At 40.5% G+C, this 24727-nt stretch overlaps 1 protein-coding gene across 2 annotated transcripts in view; it reads right to left on the bottom strand.

The window, feature by feature from the left end:
- LOC122555099 (cell surface glycoprotein CD200 receptor 1-B-like) overlaps positions 1-24448 on the bottom strand; it is a 39300-nt gene extending 14852 nt beyond the window's left edge. Inside the window, exons 1-4 of one of the 2 annotated variants that reach the window (XM_043700778.1) lie at positions 24213-24448; positions 19594-19914; positions 17378-17665; positions 7932-8064 (exon numbers count right to left, since the gene is read on the bottom strand). In XM_043700778.1, the coding sequence (XP_043556713.1) occupies positions 7932-8064; positions 17378-17665; positions 19594-19914; positions 24213-24336 (866 nt within the window). In that variant the 5' untranslated portion in view covers positions 24337-24448. The remainder of the gene's footprint in view (positions 1-7931; positions 8065-17377; positions 17666-19593; positions 19915-24212) is intronic. The other variant, XM_043700780.1, reaches the window with a different exon arrangement.
- Positions 24449-24727: the final 279 nt, after the last annotated feature.

The raw sequence follows: 24727 nt of genomic DNA, 5'->3' as shown, positions 1-24727 counted from the left end.
TGTCGTTGAACCCTGACTCTGACTCTGAGGCTGCTGGTGATTTTCCTCATAACAATTTGTGCTGCGAGCAGGTTCTTATTACTGGTGCCTGGGGAGCCCGGGTAAGAACCAATTTGTACCTGCGAACAGGAAGAGTCAGACTAAGCAAATGACACAGTTTAAAAGGTATGCCAATTGTAATGCCTAACATGTTACAGTACTGAGTTTAAAAAAAAAATAGGTGCATGTCTGTGGAGAATAAGTGTTTAACTGTTTAACTGTTGTAAGAACCTGCTGCTTATACTGAAATAGCCAGAGGACAAGGTCGTGCCTGTCTCAAAAACCCTGCCCTAAACTGGTTGTTAAGAGGGGTAATCACCACCCCTCTCTCCCCCCATACAAAGGATGGGATTTGAAGTGGCATTTGAGGCACCAAGGGCACTAGGAGTTGTGAAGCACAAGTGGCAAAGTCAGGTAACATTGAACTAAGCGGCTGGTGCAGAGTCCAGTTAGAGTTTAAGTTAAAAGTTGGGTTCTGTTTTTATTTGTAATTTCCAATGTGATGAGGATGAGGAGCTGATCACTCTGGCCAAGAGTCAAACCTCAGTTGAGTGCACATTACCAATGTGGGGAGCATGGACACTGTGAGTAACTGTGATACCCTGTCAGTCCATAGTAGAACGACAGAGCTTGAATAGTGACAGTGGCTGGGAGGGTAAACAGTCCCACCGATAGAAAGCACACTGGGCTAGAGACATGTTTCTGGGCCTATCAGGAGATGTTGGAACAGTAGAGATGGCGGGAGGGTAGAGGGATCCCGGTAGAGAACACACCCTATTGAGCCAGCATTGCCAGCTGACTGGTAGGTACTGACTAGTAGTGGTGGCTAGGAGGGTAGAGACATCCCACTGGTAGAGAGCACACCATGCTAGGAGGCTGCTACAGCCGTACGGAGGGTGCTGAGACAGTATTATTGGCCAGGGATAGAGAAGGCCCCTCTGGTTAGGAACACTTTACTGTTGGTGGTATCCGCAGGTACACAATCTGCTAAATGACAGATCAAAGTTTTAAGGGGGATACTGCAGGTTTCCTTATTGAGAAATACAAGGCAGACAGATAAGGGCTGACAAAGCAAATGAAGAAAAGTTATTGGGATACAACCCAGACACTAGCACAACAGAGAGAATAGATAGATAAACAAAAATGAAATAAAACTAAAAAGATAGTGGTAATGTTAGTGTACCAATTAACAGGCTTAATTGAACAAGTGAGTGCCTCCACGAGCAAGTGGAGAAAAGTCCAAGAATGAATTGAGGAGCTGGAGGACAGGATAAAGGAACAAGAACACAGATTAGAAAAAGTACAGGAGGAAAGGGAGATTGACTTTCTTCCCTCCTACAAAACCATCCTGCAGGAACCAACTGCTGCCTCTGTTGGAAAAACCGTGCAAGGGTATAACTTAGCGTCCATTACCAGAGGAGGAACAGACTTACAGCCCAAACCCTTTACCCCAAGGGAGAGGCAGCAAATTAAGGCCTCCCTGGGCAAAATACAGCCTGGAGCGCAAACAACAGGTTCTGGGAAGAGCTGGATAGTGTATGGGTAGGGCACCAGCTACACCTGAGAGACCAGCTGGTCCGGGCAGTTTGCCCAGCGGAAAAGTGGAGACAGGTAGCTGGTGGACCCGATGCCACAACAGCCAGGGATTTTAGGGGAGGATGGTGGACACATGCTGTTGCCCTTACAGCTGAGATAGATGCCCAGGAGGCCCCCTTCACCGATTTTAAAGATGAAATCCAGAGGGTGCTAGGAAATGCTCCCACGAACTGGAGCAACTTAAAGGGGAAGGAACTTCTGAGGATGGGGAATGATTATTAAGGGTCTATCAAGAAGGCTCAGGGCAAGCAAACCCAGATCGGGGGAAATGGGAAATTCATCCAAGCTTTTAAAGATGGGCTCTCTAGAGCCCACCAAGCCATCTTGAAAATGGGAGTAATGATGTCCCAGGATTATGATGATTTAGTCGAGTGGGCTAGTGGGGTGCAGGAGCAGAAGTTCCTGCAATAAAGGCAAGATATGACAAAGCAGCTGACCGGAATGGAGGCGAGAGTAGAATAAAACAATCCTGCCAAAATGTGGCCAATAGGGACACTTTGCCAGAGAGTGTAGGGCCCCATTAGCCGGGAATAGAGCAGGGAACAATGTAAAATACTGCAGCCACTGCAACAGAATAGGACACAAAGGGCCTCAAAAAGGGGGGATTGGGAGCCATCTGCACCTCTGTCCCCGGAGAATGGACAGAAACAAAGTTAGATACAGGTCTAGTCAACATAGACTCGATAAAGGTTCCTGGATCGGAGCATAAGCCCCACCGGCAATACCCAATAAAACACAAAGCAGAAAAAGCAGCTGTGGAGATAGTGAAAGGCCTAGTGAAAGCAACCACAAGTACAACTAATTCCCTGATGTGGCCAATAATACAGGCTGATGGGAGCTACAGGCTCACCATTGATTATACAGGACTAAATAAGGTCACCCCCAATTGCACCCCATTGTAGCAGACCCCTCCACCATCTTAAATGACTTGGCCCCTGAACACAAGACTCTTACTGTTTTGGACAGAGCCAATTGCTTTTGGTCTATCCCGTTACACTCTGTGTCCCAGAATAAATTGGCTTTTACAGTAAGGAACAGGCAGTACACGTGGACTTGCCTGCCACAAGGGTTCCAAAACAGCCCCACTATTTTTCACAGGGCGATGAGCAACATTATGTAGATTTGCCAGAGGGTAGCACTGCCCTCCAATATGTAGATGATATCCTAATTGCCTCAGAATCCGAGTCAGGACACCAGGAGGATTTATGTCTCGTATTACAGGAATTGGCAACCACATGGTTAAAAGTTAGCCCCACAAAGGCACAAATTGGCAAAACACAAGTCTTATACCCGGGACACCTTATATCCCAGGGACTCAAAGAGATGTCCAATGACTGCAAGAAGGCAATCCAACAGATTCCGTGACCTGCCACTGTCAGGGGAGTCAGAAAGATCTTGGGGTGATTCAACTACAGTCGGAGCTTTATACCAGAGTTTGCAAGATTGGCTGAACGGATGCAGAGATTAACTAAAGGAGGTAAGCCTGCCTTAGAACCTGTAACCTGGGGGCCAGAACAGGAGGAGGCATATAGTCAGCTTAAAACTTGGCTCATATTGGCCCCCGGGCTAGGGCTGCCAAACCCCAGCATGGATTTTCACATCCACTGTAATAATGAGGGAGGATTTTACTCCGCAGTGGTCACCTAAGACCATGGTAGCAGGAGAAGGCCCGTAGGGTAGTACTCACTACAGAAGGGCCAGTAGTCACCGGGTTGCCCAGGTGCATAGCAGCCTTTGACAGTGCTGCTTGGGCCATTAGGGTTAGCGAGCCCATAGTAAAGGCAGAGAATGTCATCCTCCACACTAAACACACTCCAGTAGAGATGCTAAACACAGGGAAACTGAGGTCCATCTCCAATATGAGAAGGGCAAAGTGGGAGGCAGTTCTTTTACCCCCAAGTCAGTCTGTGGTAATAGTTAGGGATATGGGAGAAAAGCCCAGCTAAGGGAATTCTAGACATAAGGGAACCGCACAGCTGTGGGAATATAGATAGGGATGAGGATAGGGGGCGAGTAAAAGATACCCCCTTAGACACAGCCAAGGAGACCCACGGATGGGTCACGAAAATATGTAGCAGGGTCACCCCAAACAGCATGAGCTGTGGCAAATGATAAGTTAAGAACAGTTATGTCCAGAAGGATTGATGAAAGTCAGTTCACACAGATTACAGAACTGATAGCACTCACCAAAGCACTGGAACGAGCAAAAGGAAAAATCATGAATATATATACAGACAGTCAATATGCCTTCGGTATAGTCCATGACTACATGGTGGCATGGGGTAGAAGAGGGTTCATCACTGCGGGGGAACACCTATCAGACACCAATTAAGAAATCAGGCAATATTGCATGCCAGTGAACAGCCAAAGGAAGTTGCAGTAATAAAAAAGAAAGCTCATTAAAAAGAGCCAGCAAAAAAGAGCCCAGATTGGCTAAAATTCAAAAGAAGCTAGGTATCAGACCGAGCAGCTCAGAAAGCTCTAGAACAAGAAGCCATTGATGAGGCTGTAATAGCCACTATTAAATTAGCAAAAGACGCTATCCAAATTCAGCAGCTACAGGAGGACACCCCGCAGGAAGAGAGAGAGCAATTGAAACTGCAGGGGGCATTCAAAGGGGAGAATAGTGTCTGGAGGAGAGCAGACAAGGTGGTAGCACCAGTGAGTATACAGAACACATTGCTCAAACTGCCCCACGGACTCTCCCACACAGCAGAGAGGCCATGATAGCAAGTCGAGGGAGAGAGTGGTGGTGGAATGGAATGGGAATAGACTGCCGCAGATGCATGGTGTGTGCAAAACATAACCCAGGGGGACCTATAAAGGTTAAGATGGGACTCCAGCCCAGACCTAGGGGACGCTGGGATCACCTTTAGGTAGATTTTACAGGGCTACTACCACCTTCCCATCATCATAGACCAATTCACCTGGTGAGTAGGTGCATTCCCAACCAAAAGCTGCACTGCGACCACTGTAGCCAGAATATTAGTGGAGGAGGTAATCCCAAGGTGGTGGTGGGTACCCCTCCAGATCGACTCTGACCAAGGGATGTATTTTACAGGCAAGGTCACGATGACTGTCTGCCAATTACTCGGCATTAGACAAAAAATTCACATCCCCTATCACCCCCGAGCTCAAGATGGTACAGAGAATGAATAGAATGCTCAAACTTTAGCTAAGGCAATGCCAACCTCAGGCAGAACATGGGCTGAGGTACGGCCCGCCATACTAAGAGCCACCACGAATCAGGCAACTGGGCTAACACCATATGAATTAATGGCCAGGCAAGCAATGTATTTTCTGGACACAATAATCACAGGTGGTGGCAATGTGGGTTCACTAAAAGACAAAATTCAGCAGTATGTGATAGAATTAAGCCCCTGATTGAAAGGGATGCAGTAATCTGGACAAAAAGGACAGGGCAGGGGAACTTGAAATCTTCCCTGAGGTCCCAGCATCAGGAAGCTGTGTCCTGGTGCGAGAACTGCCTGACAAACCAGGCTTTGTCCCAAAATGGAATGGGCCATACGACGTAGTAATAAATGGGGACATCTGTACCTGCATAGATATTAAAGGAAAAGGCACATGGAAGCACTGGACCCAACTCAAACTGTTTAAAGACTTCTGTGACCAAACTAATGTCATTGACCATTCCCCAGGTTAGACAGGAATGGCGGACAAGACGGTCATCCCAGGGAGAGTACCGAAAACACAACAGAACAAAAACCACACAGAAGCATGACTGCACCTCCTGACGAAAACAAAGACTTTGACTGATAACTTTCACTGCAAAATGTATATACCTGTATGTATTTCACTGGGTTTAAGTGTCACGACTGTCGGGAGCAGGTCAGGATTTGAAGATAACCTCTTCTATAAAACCCATCTAAGTGTGCATGGGAATCAAACTGTCTGCTACCCACAGATGTGATCAGTAGAATCCCTATTTGTGGCCACCCCAGTGCGGACCCCTCGTGACCTGTATACAGTAAACACCTCAGGAGCACCGTGTAAGGGACAGATGGGGAAATACAAACCGGGACTCCAGGGTAGATGTGCGCAGTCAGGCGGGACCACCCAGCCTAGGGAAGGGAAGACCCATTTAAAACCCAGTAATTAACCACTCTATTTCACAGGGCAGGGATGGGGAAGCATTTATGCCCTGGTTCCCAAAAATGACTCATGCGTCCAGACACACTACAGTATTAGCACAGTACAGTCACCAGGGGACAGTTTACCTGCACCTGCAGCCAGCAGGCATGCTTGAATGTGACTGCAGCAGACAATTCATATGTGGTCAGTGCAATGGCACCCATGTTAGCTCTGCCACATGGACATACCCGTTTGACACTTACCAGCTGGGAGGCACCCGGGGGATCAGGGGTGACACAGGTGGACAGACAGATGGAAGGACAGGACAATGTATGTTACTGAGTGGAGAAGGGATTTGTTTTTCTATCTAAGGGGACTTATGTGACAGGCACCCCACACCTCCCAAACCCATTCACGGTAGGGACAATTGCACCCCTTACTGTACCATGCCCTATCGGGGTACATGTTCGGGAAAGGATAGTGGATAGTGACCCACTACATCAGCCAGGAGTTCCGTGCTGACTGGCAGGACCCCACCACTTTGGGTTCATCACTGGGATATGGATTTTTGGGATCACTATCTTTTGGGGGGGGGGCAGCAGGTGTCATCAGCACTAAAAACCGAAATTACCTTGTATGTGGTCTGACTATCTCAGGCAATAATACCTTGAAAGCTCTGGAAACAATTAATACAGAGCTGGCTGAACTCAGACTCTACACATAGCAGGCATGTTAAGTGGTGGATTATCAATTAGTACAGCAAGGGAGAGTTTATACAATTATTGGTGACAATTGTACCACCCATGTTATTGATGCATCTTATAACATTACTGAAGCCATCAAAAATATCTGAGACCAGCTAGATATTTTAGACAGGGAGCTACAATTACAGACAGCTAAATTGGTTGCTAGGTAAATCTTGGGGACCCTAACTGGAACACAGGATAGTTCTCCTAATTACACTCATGCTGGTATTCTGTGTGGGCCTCGGGTGTTTAAAGCCCTGCTATAAGGTGCTACAGATGAGAGCTGTACCAGCAGTGAGTGTCGCCACGGAAGAGCCCTCAACAAAATTGACACTCCATGATACCCCTCAGGAGGAGGAGCTCCTAGAGATGACCTACCTCTATATGTAAATTGGGTGGTCTGCAGGAGATCGCCGAAGTTGCCTCCAAGATACAAAGGGGGGAGTGAAGTGGGAGATGGCACGGGGCAGGGTGACAATTGGCACATGGACACATAAGATGACCGCTGAGCCACAAGTTAGCCACTTGACATACAAGATGGCCGCCTGACCACAATATGGAGAGAGACAGCAGAACAAACACAGATACTGCCTGGGGCCACCAGAATGCACTTACAACCCAGTTGATTAGTTTAAGGTGGGTGGGGGAGAGAATACACATGAGTAGCGTATACTGCCCACCAAAGTGTCTGAGTCCAGCCAACGCCTTTAATAGAAATCCTAACTGCTTGATACGAACTCAATACAAAGTGCTAATAGCCAAGGCTGCAGTAATCATCCTTCTCTAGAAGAACGATTAGCCCCCATTATTACAGCAATGGACTTGCGTGCAGACATTGAAACTGACAATGTCTGTGCTGAAACTGACAATCACGCTGAAATTAACAAAGGCTGCATTGGAACTGACAACGACTGCATCAAAACTATCAATGATTCTGCAATGTTTACAACAAGCAAACTATGTTACAAAGACAATAACCTCATCACTGACCTATTGTATCACAAAAAGTATAAAAGTATCTTGACGTGAGAGAAGAATCACAGCTGACCACTGTGCTGTTGGTTCTCTCTCTCCCTGGAGCACCACTATTTCCTTGCACAATAAACTCTGTTGTTGAACCCCAACTCTGACCTGGTGATTTTCCCCACAACAGTATTATAATTTAAAATGGGCAACATTGAATTTTATTTCCATTTGACTTTGTGATAACTTTGTTAAATAGATATTTCTATGTATAACAAACAATGACCAAGAAATATGATAGTAACTGAAAGGTGAGGCATATTTACAGGAAAGCTGTAGAACTAGTGACAAGACAATCATTATTAGTAATTGGATGATGTTCATTATATTTGTGCTAATTAAAAGAGTAAAAATAGAATTTTAAGTTTGGATATAATTACTTTTGTTCCTTCCTGACACGATCATAAAGATACTTTCTAGAATTGACAAGCTTACCTGAATGCAGTTTCTATTTGGAGATTAAAGCATCTGACTGTAAAAGCTACTACAGCAAGGAGACACAGGCATGCAGCCAGGACACCAGCAATGAGATATAAAAGGAACAAAATCTTTGGAGATAATTGTGAATCTGCGAAAACATAAGCACAAATTAATATTTTTGCTGATAGCTAGTTACGAGGAACTTTTCTTCAAAAGATTGGGTCTGAAGCGTCAGTCTTTGAACCGGAAAATAAATACCATTGGTTCATTTTTAGCATTGAGTTCATAACTGTATTTATTCACACCACAACCTACATAATTTAGCATTGAATAGAAATTTAGACATTCTTATTTCAAACAAAAGAACAAAAGAGAAGTACAGCATAGGAACAGGTCCTTCGGCCCTCCAAGCCTGTGCTGATCATCATTCCCTAACTAAACTAAAAAACAAACCTTCTACACTCAATCAGTCTGTATCCCTCTATTCCCTCCCTATTCATGTAACCAACCAGATGATTCTTTAAATGCTGCCAAAGTGTTTGCTTCCACCACCTCTTTTGGCAGTGTGTTCCATGCCCTTCTCATAATTTTGTACACGTCTATCAGGTCTCCTGTCAGTGGCTGTCTTTCCAGAAAAAAACAATCCTAGTCTTTTTAACCTTCCCTTATAGCCAATGCTCTTGAGACCAGGCAGCATCCTGGTGAACCGTCTCTGCACTCTCTCCAAAGCCTCCAAGTGCTTCTGGTGGTGTGGCGATCAAAACTGCACACAATACTCCAAATATGGCCTAACAAGGGTTTTATATAGCTGCAACATGGTTTGCCAACTCTTGTACCCCATACAATGAAGACAAGCATGCCGTATGCTTTCTTAATCACTTTGGCCACCTGTGTTGCGACTTATGGAGAAGTGTGGACCTGCATGCTCAGATCCTCCAGTATGTTAATGTTCCGAAGGGTTCCGCCATTTACAGTATAATTCATACCTAAATTTGATCCTGCAAAATGAATCACTTTGTATTTGTCTGGATTAAACTCCATCTGCCATTTCTGTGCCCAAGTCCTTTCTCAGAGTTTTGTATAATCTTTGTAGACTCTTCGGAGCATTTCACAAAGCAGTAATATATTAGCATAATATTATATAAAATGTATAGCTTGAAAACAGGCCATTCAGCCCAAGTCATCTGTGTGTACTGATTCTGAAAGAGGAGATGGATTGGGTACAGTCAAGGTACCTTTCAAAAGGAGGTTATGCAGGGCAAACAAATCCACAGCTTCCTGGGTAGCAAGAGAGATAGAGAGTAACATTAAAATAAAAAAGAGGTTATATGATTGACATCAGTTTGTTTAATACAAAAAAGAACCACGCTAAATATAGAGAGTTCAACTGGGAAGTGAAAACCCGGGAAGTGAAAACCGAAATAAAAGAGGTAAAGAGAGAGTATGAATTAAGTCTAAGGAATTGAAAGGTCTTTTATAAGCATGTATATAGTTAGTGCATTAATATTGATAAGGCTGTACCATGACTAAAGTGATGACTGAAAATTTTGTATCTATCTGTACTCAATGAAACAGAAAAGATTCTGTCAAAATCTTCCAATCTTCCTGACGTAAAGGAATGGTTCCAAAGAACTAAAGAAGTACGAATGGTACACCTTTGTTTAAAAAGTCTATAAGGATGAACCTGGCAACTACAAGCATTCAGTTTGGCTTCAGTATTGGGAAAACTTCTAGAAATGATAACCCAAGAGATTTAATTGTCACTTGGGCAAGAGTCAATTAATTTGAAAAAGTCAATATGATTCACTGACGGCAAGTTATATTTAACTAACTTAATAAAAATCTTTGATAATAGAGATGCTTGGTGAAGGTAGTTTTGATTTCATGTGTAGGGACTTCCAAATCATATTTGGTAGAGTGCCACATAATTGCTTGACTGCTGAAGTTGAGGCCACAGTTCAGGTATAAAGTTCATTTACTAGAAACAGAGAAGTGGTGAATGGCTGTTTTCAGATTGGAAGAAGGTGGGCTTTCTCAGCGTAGTTGTCATTAGAGAAGAGAAAGTTGAGAACAGATTTGATAAAAGACCTAGGCAAAGTAGATAGAGAGAAGCTATTCACATTACAGGAAGAGTCAAAAATCAATAGACAAAATTAACATTGCTGCTTCACAGCGACAGGGACCCGGGTTCAATTCCACCCTTGTACAACTGTCTATGTGGAATTTGCACATTTTCCCCATGTCTGTGTGGGTTTCCTCCAGGTGCTCCAGTTTGCTCCTACAGTCCAAAGATGAGCAGGTTAGGTGGATTGGATGTGCTAAATTGCCCCGGAGTGTCCAGGGATGCGTAGGTTAGATGGATTAGCCATGGAAAATGCAGGTTTACAGGGATAGAGTAGAGGGGTGAGTCTGGGTGGGATGCTCTTCAATGAGTTGGTGTGGCCTTGTTGGGCTGAATGGCCTGTTTCCACACTGTCAGGATTCAGTTAAAAAAATAATTAATTGAGAAATGAACTAATGGCAACATGAAGAAGTACCTATTTATGCATCAAGTTTACATATCTTGAAGGTGTTACCTGACAGTATGCTGGAGGTGGATAAAATTAGAGCTTTCAAAAGGATATTGGAAAAATAGCTGAATAGAAATACTTACAAAGTTATGGGCAAAGAGTGGGGGAGTCAAACTCACTGCATTGATCTTGCAAACAGCTGGCATCAACGCAGCATAAGACCATAAGACCATAAGACATGGGAGTAGAAGTAAGGCCATTCAGCTCATCGAGTCCACTCTGCCATTCAATCATAGCTGATGGGCATATCAACTCCACAGCAGGCTGAATGGCTTGCTGTATTATATTCAATCTATGTATCTCTGTTATGATTTTGTATTTTGTAGTATTATTTTTGAAGCCCGTAGTTTCATACACTTTATCACATAGTCACAGATTTGTTATGGGACAGTAGAAGGCCATTCAGCCCATCATGTCTGCACCAGCTCTCCAATGAGCATTCTGACTTGTACCGTTCTCCTGCCAATCTAGCACATTGATGCGTTCAAATAATCATTTAATACCGTTTTGAATGTCTATATTGAATTTGCCTCCATCACATTTCAAGGAAGTGCATTCAAGAACTGCACCGCCTATGTAAAAAAATCATTTCTCTTGATCCTATGTTTCTTATGTTAAAGAGTTAACGGCAGGAAACAGACAATGGTGGTGGAGGGTTGCTTTTTGGATTGGAGGACTGTCACCAGCAGTGGTCTGCAGGGATTGGTGCTAGGTCCTCCTTTGTTTGACATTTTTGTCAATGATTTGAATGAGAATACACAAGGCATGGTTAGTAAATTTGCAGACAACACCAAAATTGGTGATAGTAGACAGTGAAGAAGGTTTTCTCAGATTACAAAGGGATCTTGATCAAATGGGTCAATGGACTGAGAAATGGAAGCTGGAGTTCAATCTGGATAAATGTGAGGTATTGCATTTTGGTACAACAAGCAGGGGCAGGACTTATACAATTAAAGATAGGGCCTTGGATAGTTTTGTAGAACCGAGAACCTAGGGGTGCAGGTACATATTTTTTGAAGTTTATGTTGCCTCACTAACTTGATTGACTTTTTTGAAGAATTAACAAAGAGGATTGATGAGGGCAGAGCAGGGACGTGTTCTATATGGACTTCAGCAAGGCATTTGAGTAGAAGACAGAGGATAGTTGTGGAGGCCAGTGACCAGTGGTGTGCCACAAGGATCAGCACTGGGTTCACTGCTTTTTGTCATTTGTATAAATGATTTGGATGTGAACATAGGAGGTATAGTTAGTAAGTTTGCAGATGTAGATCTCAGTCTGGATTACAGTGAAGGTGTTGGTTTATATCAACGTTCCTGGCTTGGAAGGATTGGATTGTTAAATGCCTTGTAGTTTTAAAAGAAAAGTGGGCGGCTTGGTGGCACAGTGGTTAGCACTGCTGCCTCACAGCGCCAGAGACCTGGGTTCAATTCCCGCCTCAGGCGACTGACTGTGTGGAGTTTGCATGTTCTCCCCGTGTCTGCGTGGGTTTCCTCCGGGTGCTCCGGTTTCCTCCCACAGTCCAAAAATGTGCAGGTCAGGTGAATTGGCCATGCTAAATTGCCCGTGGTGTTAGGTAAGGGGTAAATGTAGGGGTATGGGTGGGTTGCGCTTCGACGGGGCGGTGTGGACTTGTTGGGCCGAAGGGCCTGTTTCCACACTGTAAGTAATCTAATCTAATCTAATGACACCAAAATTGGTGATGTAGTTGACAGTGAAGAAAGTTACCTCAAAGTACAATGGTGTCTTGATCAGATGGGCCAATGGACTGAGGAGTGGCAGATAGAGTTTAATGTGGCTAAATGTGAGGTGCTGCATTTTGGAAAGGCCGAAGGGCCTGTTTCCACACTGTAAAGTAATCTAATGTAATCTAATCTAAATCAGAGCGGGACTTCTACACTTAGTGATAAGGTCTTTGGGAGTGTTGCTGAACAGAGACCTTGGAGTGCAGATTCGTAGTTCCTTGAAAGTGGAGTCGCAGATAGATAGGATAGTGAAGAAGACATTTGGAATGCTTTCCTTTATCGGTCAGAACATTACATATAGGAGTTGGGAGATCATTTTTGTGTCTGCACAGGACATTGGTTAGACCACGTTTGGAATATTGTGTGTAATTTTAGTCTCCCTGCTTTAGGAAGGATATTGTGAAACTTAAAAGGGTTCAAAAATGATTTACAAGGGGGTTGCCGGAATTGGAGGGTTTGAGTTAGAGGAAGAGGCGTAAGAGGCTAGGGCCATTTTCTCTGGAGTATTGGAAGGGGGTCCTTATAGAGGTTTATAAAATCATGAGGGACATGGATGGGGTAAATAGATAAGGTCTTTTCCTTGAGGTGGGCGATTCCAAATCTAGAGGGCATAGGTTTAGGGTGAGGGGGATAGATTTAAAAGGGACGTAAAGGGCAACTTTTTCATGCAGAGGGTGGTGCGTGTTTGGAATGAACTGCCAGAGGAAGTGGTGGAGGCTGGTATAATTACAAAATTTAAAAGCCATGCTGATGGGTATATGAATAGGAAACAGTTAGAGGGATATGGGCTAAATGCTCGCAAATCGGACTAGATTAGTTAGCATATCTGGTCGGCATGGATGAATTGGACTGAAAGGTCTGTTTCTGTGCTGTACATCCCTATGACTCTATGTAGACAGGATGGTTAGAAAGGCGTTTGACATCGTTGTCTTCATTGCTCAGTCCTTTGAGTGTAGGAGTTGGGAAGTCATTGATGAGGCCTCATCTGGAATACTGTGTCCAGTTCTGGTTGCCCAATTATAGGATGAATATTATTAAATTGGAGAGTGTTCAGAAGAGATTTACTAGCATGTTACCGAGTATGGAAGGTTTGAGTTATAAAGAAAGTCTGGATAGGCTGGACTCTTTTCACTGAAGTGTCAGAGATTGAGAGGTGATCTGATAGAAGTTTATAAAATAATGAGAGGTGTAGATAGCAGTGTAATGGTAGTTGTCTTTTCCATAGGATGGAGGATTTCAAGACTAAGGGACACATTTTTAAGGGAAGAGATTTTAAAAAGTCATGAGAAGCAAATTTATTAAATAGAGGGTGATATGCACGTGATATGAATTTCCTGAGCAAGTGGTGGATTTGGGTACAATTACAATGCTCAAGAGACATTTGGATAAGGAAAGGTTTTGAGGGATATGGGCCAGGAGCAGGCAGGGGGGATTAATTTAGTTTGGGATTATGTTTGGCATGGACTGGTTAGACTGAAAGGTGTGTTTCTGTGCTGTATGTTATATCATCATAAAGCACAGAAACAGACCCTTTGGTCCAACTCATCCATGCTGACCAGACATTTCAATCTGACCTAGTTCCACTTGTCAGCATTTGGTCCATATCACTCTGACATTCCTATTCATATACCCATCCAGATGCCTGTTAAATGCTGTAATCGTACCTGCCTCCATTACTTCCTCTGCAGCTCATTCCACACAAGCATCACCCTCTGAGTGAAAAAGTTATCCTCCAGTCCTTTTTAAATCTTTCCTGTTTCACCTTAAATCTATGCCCTCTATTTTGGACTCCCCTAACCTGGGGAAAAGACCTTAACTATTCATCCATCCATGCCCCTCATGATTTTATAAACCTCTCTTCTTACTCTGAATTGTCTGTTGTCCTTTTCTATCATCACCCTAAACATTATGATGCAGTGAATATTGTCTCCCTACTGACACCTGATCTACCTGACCCACATCATGTCCAAGAACAAGGTGCAAAATACATCCTTTATAGTTGGACTGGACACATACTGCTGTGGGATATTTTCCTGAACACAATCTAGGAATGTACCTATAACTAGTGGAGTCTCTCAGGAATACACTGGGGCCACAATATTTTACAATATATATTAATGGTATAGATAACAGAAGTAGAGTCATAGAGACATAGATATGTACAGCATGGAAACAGACTCTTTGGTCCAACACGTCCATGCTGACCAGATATTCCAATTCAATCTAGTCCCACCTGCCAGCACCCGGTCCATATTCCTCTAAACCCTTCCTATTCATATACCCATCCTGATGCCTCTTAAATGTTGCAATTGTACCAGCCTCCATTTCTTCCTCTGGTAGCCCATTCCACACATGCACCAAATGTTCTTTGTTAAAAGTACAGCCAGGAGGCAAATGGTGAGGATTGCACAAAAAATCTATAGCAGGATATGAGCAAGTTAGGTGAGTGGGTTAAAAACTTTACAGATGGAATAGAATGAGGGAAAGTGTAAGGGTTACACGTTTGGCAAGGAAGAATAGAGATGCTGAATATCATTCAAATGGAGAAAGATCATGGAAAACTACAGAGCCATTTGGGGTCTTGGGATACAAAGCACATAAAGCTAGCATGTAAGTTCATCAGGTAAAAGGAAAGGCAAAGGAAATCCTGGCTTTTATTTACCAAGAGAATGTGATATAAAAAGAGGGAGATCTTGCTAAAACTATACAAGCCACTAATTAGACAATACCTTAAATACTGTGGCCGGATGGGTCCCTCAAAATAATGGATTTGTGATGGATTTATGAATAATGGACACTAACTGAGGCATGCTGGGGAGTTAAGACAAGCCTTGACCAAAGTAACTGTGCTAATAAACATGTTGCAGAATCCAGACAGGGTGCAGCTACAGACAGACCGCAAGTGAGTAACCCAGGAGCTGCAGACAATACAATTGCACTTGAATTTGTTTTGAATAGAATCAACCTGAATGCCACCCTCAGGATAATCAGAACCTTGAGTTGTTTGTCAGACACAGAGGTGCCTCACACCCTTTATTGGAGAGGCTACCTCATCTATGTGCACCTAACACCTCCAGGAATGGATGCCCAAGGACCACCCTGTCATCAACATGTCCATGCCTGGTTGGGTCCAATCGATCAGGATGATTGAGCTCTGATTGTTCTTTTGGAGGACCCTAAAGACCATCCCAAAAGGATTGGAAGAACTACTAAGTAAAATAATCACTGAAACACCACATGAGACCAACCACTGTGAAGAGAAGACACCCCTGGGACCATGAGGAGAAGATGGCCAGATGATCATCGCCACGTGGATCAAGGCCAAGATCTGGTGCTGTGATATATGATCATCCAGCATTAAGTTAAAGCACAAGGTGGTTAATTAGATTTATCGTGTATTTTGTTGCTGCAGGAGAATTGCATGTGAGACAATCTATTTTACTGAATTTGCCTTTGCCAGAGGTGTGTTGATGGGATGTCACTACATTAGAACAATTACTGTTTAATAGTTAAATAATCTGTTATTCTGTTTAAGTTTTCCTGTAGAAAAAAATTATTCCAATTTCTTCTTTCTTTGTTGTATTTTAACTATGGTGTATGAGTGAAGTGTGTTTTGTTTCAAGGCTGGTAGTTTGACCATCAAATTGCAGACAGAACACAATTCCTGGCACTTACCTTTAAAATGAGAAAATGTTGGGGTCTAGGCTGTCTTGTTAATATAGTTTGAAGGACTTTGGTCTGGTCCATAACATTGTACTCATTGGACCTTGGAAGAATGCGAGATGACCTTATTGAAATATGTAAGATTTTTAAGGGGCTTGACGGGGGAGTTTGGAAAGGTGCAGAGGACAGCGATTGTATAGAATTCTTTACCAGAGGGCTCTACAGGTTGTTCATTTAAGAGTAGTTAAGGCTGAGATAATATTTTTGATCAATAAGGGAGTCAAATGTCACAAGGGAAAAACAGGGATCTCACTGAATGGTGGAGCAGATTTGAAAGAACAAATGACCTAATTCTTTTTCTGTTAAGGTCTTATAAAATAAAACCAGCAGGAATTCCAAAACTGAACATTAAAATTCCACTATATATACACTCTGAAGTGCGGAAAACAGATATTTATCAAAACTCTGACTTTCCATTCACTAGTTAACAGCATCAATGTTGTTTTTAGATATTTTCTTAAAATGAACTGTTAGGTTATCAAACAACTCCAGAGCAAGTGAGACTTGAACCTAAGCCTTCTGGCTCAGCGCTAGAGATACTACCACTGCACCACAAGAGCCAATGGTATATCACTGTCATTATCCAACTGCCTCAATTTCGCTCACCTATGCACCTTCTGTTTAGAGCTGTAATTTTGACATAATTTGACTTTGCTAATTTATCAATGATTTTTGCCCTTTGTATTCTCTTGACTTTTTATCATCACGAAAAACTAAGGGTGACTCCGAATTTCCTTACTAAATCCTAGAATTTATGTTCAGGAACAGATACTAATGATTGGATTTACAGTTAACAAGAAGATTGGCTCATTTCACAGATCCAGCCTCATTAATAGATGTGCAGGTACTTGAAACAGTTCATTTAAGAAATCTGAATACTTATGATTTGAAATTGGTTAATAAAAGACTCTTGATGAGCATCCTTTGTTGCGATCACTTCAACTTCTGTGTGTAGATAGAACTTTGAAATAAACCTTCAAACTGTCTACTGATAGCGGCTGATCTTTATTTGTGCCATCTGCACAGTCTGTTTGGCTCCAACGATACATATTTCATGGCTACGTTACTCCAAATTTCTACTTTACCACTGAAGTGATTCTTTCAGGTATTTTCAAACTTGCCACTCACTTATGGTGCAACTTTGCTGTACATGAATAGCACAAATTTGTACTTTCATCACAGTACATGAAGTACAAATAATTTATTGCTATAGAATACATCATTCATGCATAAACAATTCCACCTCATTGAATGCTTTATTTCTAAATGTTGCAGCTAAATCACCCCAGAATAAAACTATTACTTCTACTTCAGATGTTCTAATTTTTGAGTGATAAATGCTATTTTATATTCAGTTTTATTGAACTAGGATTTTCTATAAATATCAGGTACCCTTCATTTGACATACATTTTAGATATGCTTACCATATGAAGCTGGACCGTTTTGATGAATGGTATAGTTTTTTATCCCATCAAATGCTGGGTGGTTTACGGCGCAGATTATCTCCTCACTGAAGTGGTGGATACTAATGTGATACTTGCTTTGTACAGTTACAGTTCTGTTACTGTGATGGGTTATATTGATTGAGAAGTTTCCTAAATTATTTGGATACCAAGTAATTTCTGCAGCTGGTTTCCCATTTGATGCGGTGCATATGGCCATCATTGTATTATTTGGTTTGTTATCAGTACTGAAAGATATAGCAGGTGGAACTGAAAAAGACAGAATGATATTTGAATTGAAACCTGAATTTTGTTTACATTCTGTACTTCTAAAAAAAATGAAATCATCAACTTGAATTGTACATTGATTTCTATGTGAATTCTTAAAAATGCTTTAAATACTGAAACAGACAGTGTTAGTGTCACTCATAATAAGATAACCTTCCATAAGTTCAAACACAAGTATGGAAACTGAGCTAGTAATGATAGCTGCCGGGTCTTGGAAATTCTTATCAGTTTAAGATTTCATCTCAATCTTGCTAAACATTCACCAACACTGATTAATACTAATCATTTCTGTATAACTTCTTATGTACTAAATCTATACTAGTAATGACAGAATTAATGAAATAGATTTTGTTTCAATTTGACTTTACAAATGATTTTTTCAATTACCTTAGTAAGAAATTAATGGTGTTCATCCATCAAATTTTGGAGGAATAAAATTTTTGAGAGCTTTACTGAACATAGACAGATTGCTATTAATTCTGTTTTACTAAATTTATAATACATATTTTTCACCTTTATTTTTGTCAAAAGTTAATAAAAGGAAGAAATATAAACTAGAATAATTTATTTGGGTAGAATAATATTAGGATTTTGATATAAATCGAACATACAGTATAAATGATTAAAGTGTATTGTGTTTGGACAGTTCCAAACAATTGTTCAGGAAATTAGGAACAAAACTTCATTACTTAAAGGTGAAAGAAATTGTTAGGGAGTACTTTCTGGTTGACACATTCTCCAATTTTAAAGACTTAGCTATAGTCTGTGCAGTACTTTTGATCTCTTAATAAACATTCTCTCATCAGGTAAAGCTAAAAAAATCCTTTGTTTTATTCTAATATCAGAAAATCATCCTTACTTCACCAGTGTGTTTTTTTCCACAATAAAGCAAGAACAACATTTATAGAATAAAACAGAAATTGCTGGAAAAATCTCAGCAGGTCTGGCAGCTTAATTCTGAAGAAAGGTCACTGGACTCAAAATGTTAACTCTTCTTTCTGCCCACAGATGCTGCCAGATCTGCTGAGATCTTCCAGTAATTTCTGTTCTTGTGTCAGATTTTCGGCACCCGTGGTTCTTTTGAGCTTTTGTCCAGTGAACAACTTTCATGACTCTGGTGTAGAATATCAACTTACTAGCACAATGTCAATTGGAAAAATTCAGCATGTTTTGAGATTAAAACTCAAGAACTTCAAGTACATGATTTCTAGGTATGCGCTCTAAGTGAAAATGGAAAATACTAGGATGATCTTTCTCTGATGCATTTGGTGCTGAAGAGCCTCTGATGCGACCAAGTTGTAGTCTTAATCTGAAATACCAGTTTAGCTCATATTTAGCAAATGGCATCACCTTGGGAAAGAAGATGAAGCCTACAGCAGTTATGACCATCCAACCAATCATTAGCTGGGTGTTTACCACTTCAGCTGCTTCCTAATTTATTAAGTGAGCGAAACAGTATTCCAGTTATTAGCATAACCTAATACCTTCTTCAAACAGAACAGTGACCAGCTAATCAGGATTAAACTCATCGTTGCAGGGGATTTTGAACCCAACTTAAAAGAATGATATTTTCCCTGTTCAATTGTGCTGGATATTTGAAACGACACTTTGAATAGATTAGGAGACTTCCTAAGAGACCTTGTTAAGACTTTGCCAACACTTTCCATATTTGAGGACTTTACATAAAACCAGGAAGTGCTATGCTACTCTACCTTGGGGCTGTGCTCTGGACTTTTAAAATTTTTGGCACTCAGTGTCCAGTCCCCTCTGTTCTGGGGGTTGGGGGAGCAGTGAAATTGTCTCCACAGTGACCATTTGAAAGAAAAGAAAACCAGTGTGTTTAAGTGCAACCAAAACAGTTACCTTCCCAAAAGTTATTTGTCAAAATTAAATATTTTAAGTTTTCTTACCAGTTACTGCGAACGAGAAGGCTAATCTATGAACTCCTCTTTGATCTAGAATTTCACAAGTATAATTCCCATCATCAGCAAGTTGCACAGACTCTATCTGGAGATTCATTTCATTCTTAAAAGTATTGCATGTAGCGTTTTGAATTATTATTCTGCTATTGTTGGAAATCAAAGCCATTTCGTTCAAATCACATCGGAGAGCTGCAATTTGAAGCTTTGAATTAAATACCCATGACATCTTCGTCACATTTCCATCAAATGGGCAACTGAAGAGCACCTTGTTGCCTAACAACGTGCTTACTTTTTTTGCAATAGGATAACCTAAAAAAGGAATAGAGAATTGAACATTCTGAATGATAAATAAGACCAACACAAAATTAGATTAGATTCTCTACAGTGTGAAAACAGGCCCTTCAGATCAACAAATCCACACCAACCCTCTGAAGAGTAACCCACTCAGACCCATTCCTCTACAATTACCCCTAATGAATGCAGCTACACATCCTTGAACACGATGGGCAATTTAGCTCGGCCAATTCACCTGACCTGCATATCTTCAGATTGTGGGAGGAAACCCACACAGACATGGGGAGAATGTGCAAACTCCACACAGACAGTCACCCAAGGTTAGAATCGAACCCAGGTGCCTGATGCTGTGAGGTAGCAATGGTAACCACTGAGCCACCATGCTGCCCAATTAGTTGTGGTTCTACTGTAAGAAGCCTTGTCCAGATGGATGATATATTTGTGATTCTTTTCATTGACTTTGTTCTGCATTGAATCAGATCAAATCTGCATTCCAATTGGACAGCATTTTATTTTATTCAATGCAGCACATGCATTACAATGGGTATTTTATAATTAGTAAGCTGCCTTTGAATAGTCCAAACTTGTAAAACTCCTCATTTATTTAAAGTAATAAGTTCCATTTATCAGAAATCTAGAATCAGAAAATGAAAGATTTGGTAGTTGGTAGAAATTTTGTACTGCTTATTGTGTATGCAGCTGAAGAAGGTAAAATGTAATTATTTTGAAATTCGAAATGAAGTTTTAATGCTATGATTGCACTGTAAATCCTGAAAATACAAGTTCATCACAAACAAGGATTTAAAACAAAAATTTGCAGTTACCAGTATGTGTTGAACTTTTATTAAATCTTTCTAGACTGATTTGGTATATTTCTTCTTCTGTGTTTGTGCATTTTTATTCATAATTATAACTCTCCAAATGCACTCTATGAAACTGAAATATGTCTATTTTCTGACTAAGTTATTAAATGTCTCAACATCCCTCTGTCTCTCTCTCTCTCTCATTCTCATCTCAGTGTAACTTGGCTGTTCTTGACTTTCATTGTTCTCAGTCGTGAGCCATAGAGTTATACAGCATGGTAACAGACCCTTCAGTCCAAATTGTCCGTGCCAACCAGACATCCCAATCTGACCTGGTCCCATTTTCCAGCATATCCCTCTAAACCCTTCCTATTCATATACCCATCCTGATGCCTTTTAAATGTTGTAATTGTATCTGCCTCCATCACTTCCATTAGCAGCTCATTTCACACATGTAACACGCTCAGTGTGAAAAAATTACCCCTAAGGTCCTTTTTAAATCTTTCCCTTCTCACACTTAAGCAATATCTTCTAGTTTTGGACTCCCCTACTAGACCTCAGCTATTTACCTTATCCATGTGCCCCATGACTTTGTAAATCTGTATAAGGTCATCTCCCGGTCTACAACACTCCAGGGGAAAAGAAAACTCCAGCCTATTCAGCCTGTCCAAGTAAGTGAAACCTTCCAGTCCCGTCAAAAATCCTTGTAAATCTTTTCTGCATCCTCTCAAGTTTAACAACATCCTTCCTATAGAAGGATGACCAGGATTGTATGGAGTATTCTAAAAGTGGCCTCACTAACGTCGTCCTAACTCTTATACTCAGTGTTCTGATTAATGAAGCCAAGCGCAGTAAGTGCTTTCTTCACCATCCTGCCTACCTGCAACTCCACTTTCAAGGAACTATGCACCTCAGCTACAGGAATCAGGAAGCTTGTCAAGGATATTGATAGACAATCTTGCTTCTTCCTTTCCAGCCCAGTTTTCATTACAAGTTCTCAAATAATAAGCATACCCAGTTTCTCATTTCAACTTCCTGACTTGTGAAATATCAGGTCCCCTTTCTCCACCATCACTCTGCAATTTTTTTTAAATTTTACAATCTGTGGTCTTACATGATCTTCCTTTTCCTCTCACTCAAATAATGCTCATTTAATTGTTCAACCGTGTAACCAATTAATTGTTAACCTTGCAACTTTATAGTACATAGCTGTTTTTATATGATAAACCACTTCATTTCAGTGGTTAAACCATTCTCAAGTCCTCTACATACCAAACCAGTGCATTCCTGCATGCAGCAAGAACTGTACGTACAATATTCTGACTTAGGCTGATAAATGACAAGTGCCACTCACACCCAAAGGTTACATACAATGACCATCTCCAGAAAGAGAAATCTAACCATCTTTTCTTGACATTTAACACCAGTACCATCACTGGTGTTGAATGTCAACTGGTATCACTTTGGGACAGTATGGAATGTTACAATTGACCACAAACTTAACTGGACCATCCATATAAATACTGTGTCTAGGAGTTCTGCAGCAAGTAACTCAACTCCAGTATTCCTAAAGCCTGTCCAACATCCCCAAGGCACACAATGGGAAGTGATGGAATACTCTCCACTTCAATGAGAGCACTGTTTGTATTCTGGTCTGCATAAGTGCAAATTTTTTTTTATAGTTAATGGTGAATAAATGTGAAGTTTTGCTTGCATTGAATCAAAGGCTTATTACAAACATTTAATTTTATATGGATCAACATTTTTAAAGTGCTAGCTACTATTCTTTAGAATATGTAAATTAAATTCCATTAAAACTTAGAATCTTAGAACTGTTTTTATGAAATCAAAAGGAGATATTAATTTAAATAATGGTGTTTGGCATGTTTAATTTAATGTCATACGTCCTCCAAAATTTACCTTAGGAATTTATCAATAAATGGATTTATTCATAAACTGCAGGATTATTTTGATCAGAAAGTTGACGAACATGAAAAACTGAAGTGGCATGTTACTCTATTTTGTAAAAGCCTGATTTTGCCATCTGTTTGCTGGATTTTTAAACTAAATACAAGAGTGAAATGTTTACACAATAGCCCCTTCAAGGTGAGATCTAAAAGTAGTTAATAAAGGGTGTTCAAGTTGCATCCACAGAATGAACTCAATAGTTTTCATATTAATGATATTGACAACCTCTCTGCTATTTTGTTATATTTAATGTATATGATTAATGATCCTGAAATTATTCCTTAATTAAATCCATGTTGATCTTCAAAGTAAAATATATAATCATTCCAAAGATTTTAAGTGTTCCATTTCCAATGCGAGTTAAATTTCATTCCTCAAAATGCCGACTTTGCTCACCATAGTTATTACCTATCCCAATAATTATAATAATTAGTGGATGAAACAAAATATTGAGGCTAACCTTTTTATCAGTTTAATTGTATTTTATTTTATTATATGCAAGAAATCATACAGGAAAACATAGTTTATTAAGTTATGATTTGGTTATAGTAATCACTAAATTCAATGCTTGGTTGATTGTTTTAATGCTCTAGCTTATCACTTTTTTTGAAAGTTATTTTACTTCTCCTCTAGCTTTAGAATTCCGTCTCTATATCTCACAACTTCTTTACTTCACATTCCTCCTTTGAGATGCTCCTTTAAACCTTCCTTGTTAACCATGCTTTTGGTTATCTTCCCCGATAATCCCCTTGCATGGTGTGGTATCACATCATCTTTAATATTTCAGCGGTGAAGCAATTTTAGAAGTTTTACTTCATTAAAAACATTATATAAATAAAATATTTAAAGTTGTTGTCATCTTTTTCTTCAACAATAATGGCTGGATTCCCCAAACTGATAACATTTTCTGTGCCTGAGTACCACTTTCCTTTAAGGAACCATAAGAGATGCCACCCACAACTATTGAAAGTATGAAACTGAGCTGAAATCTGGCAGGTGCTATTTACTTCACTGTAAATGCAAATATCAATATAATCTTTTGGATTTTTGTTTGAAGCGAAGCATTGTGAAATTTTCCAACTATTAGTATGAAGCTAGCAATTGATTTGAAACAAACAATATATGATTAAATTAACTTTTAATACTTCACACGTTACACACTAGGCAGTGGAGTAAAGGAGATACCAACAATCTTTGATACAACAATGAATTGCATTTATGTAGTACCTTTCATTCAGAATAGCACTTCAATGTGATTCATAGGAGTATTATTGGACAGAATTTCACACATAAGCCTCATAAAGTGATTTATCATAGGTCATTAAAAGCTTGCACAAATGTGTACGTATTAAAGAGCGTTTTAGTGCAGGAGAGATAGGTGAAGAAATGAAGAGTGGAGAGATTTACACAGTGAAATCTAGAGCTTAGGACATAAGCAGTTGAAGACACAACTACTGGTTGTAGTATATGGAAATCTAGGATGTGCAAAAATATTTAAAGGCACTATTGGTTTAAGCAACTTCTTAATAAAAGATAACGTACCTGGTCGCGCAAAAGCCATAAGAAAGGCCACAGGTAGAAGAACAACGTGTAGTCTTGTGCTTACAGATATCATTTCTACTGATATTGCTTTTTTTGAATTAAATCCTATTTCTAAGAAATTCATCAGGTCACATCATCGAGCAGTGTCTGAATAATGGATTTCTACAGGTACAGAAGATGAGAATAATTCTTCACAGTCAAGAGGTTTTCAAACCAGACAAATGCCATGATATTTATATCTGCGATATATTTCCTGTTCTATGCAACATATGTGAATTGCTCTAGCTCTTTTAGATTGGATAGAATTGCCAGCGAACATCAATACGCAATGACACTACTAACCCCGTAACATAATGTTTGTGGTTAGATGTGTCAGAGTTAGGAACTTTCAAAACCATATGAACAATGCAAGCTTATCCTTATGTGAATAGAATTGGGTTTTATGTGTATGGAGGTATATCACAGACTATGTGTATATATACATATATGTATAATATAAAATGTGGAAAGAATGG

Source organism: Chiloscyllium plagiosum, chromosome 12 (genome assembly GCF_004010195.1).
Source record: "Chiloscyllium plagiosum isolate BGI_BamShark_2017 chromosome 12, ASM401019v2, whole genome shotgun sequence".
In the NCBI taxonomy this organism is placed as follows: Eukaryota; Metazoa; Chordata; class Chondrichthyes; order Orectolobiformes; family Hemiscylliidae; genus Chiloscyllium; species Chiloscyllium plagiosum.
Note: the sequence above shows the minus strand (reverse complement) of the source record. Positions and strands in the feature narration are given on the sequence as shown.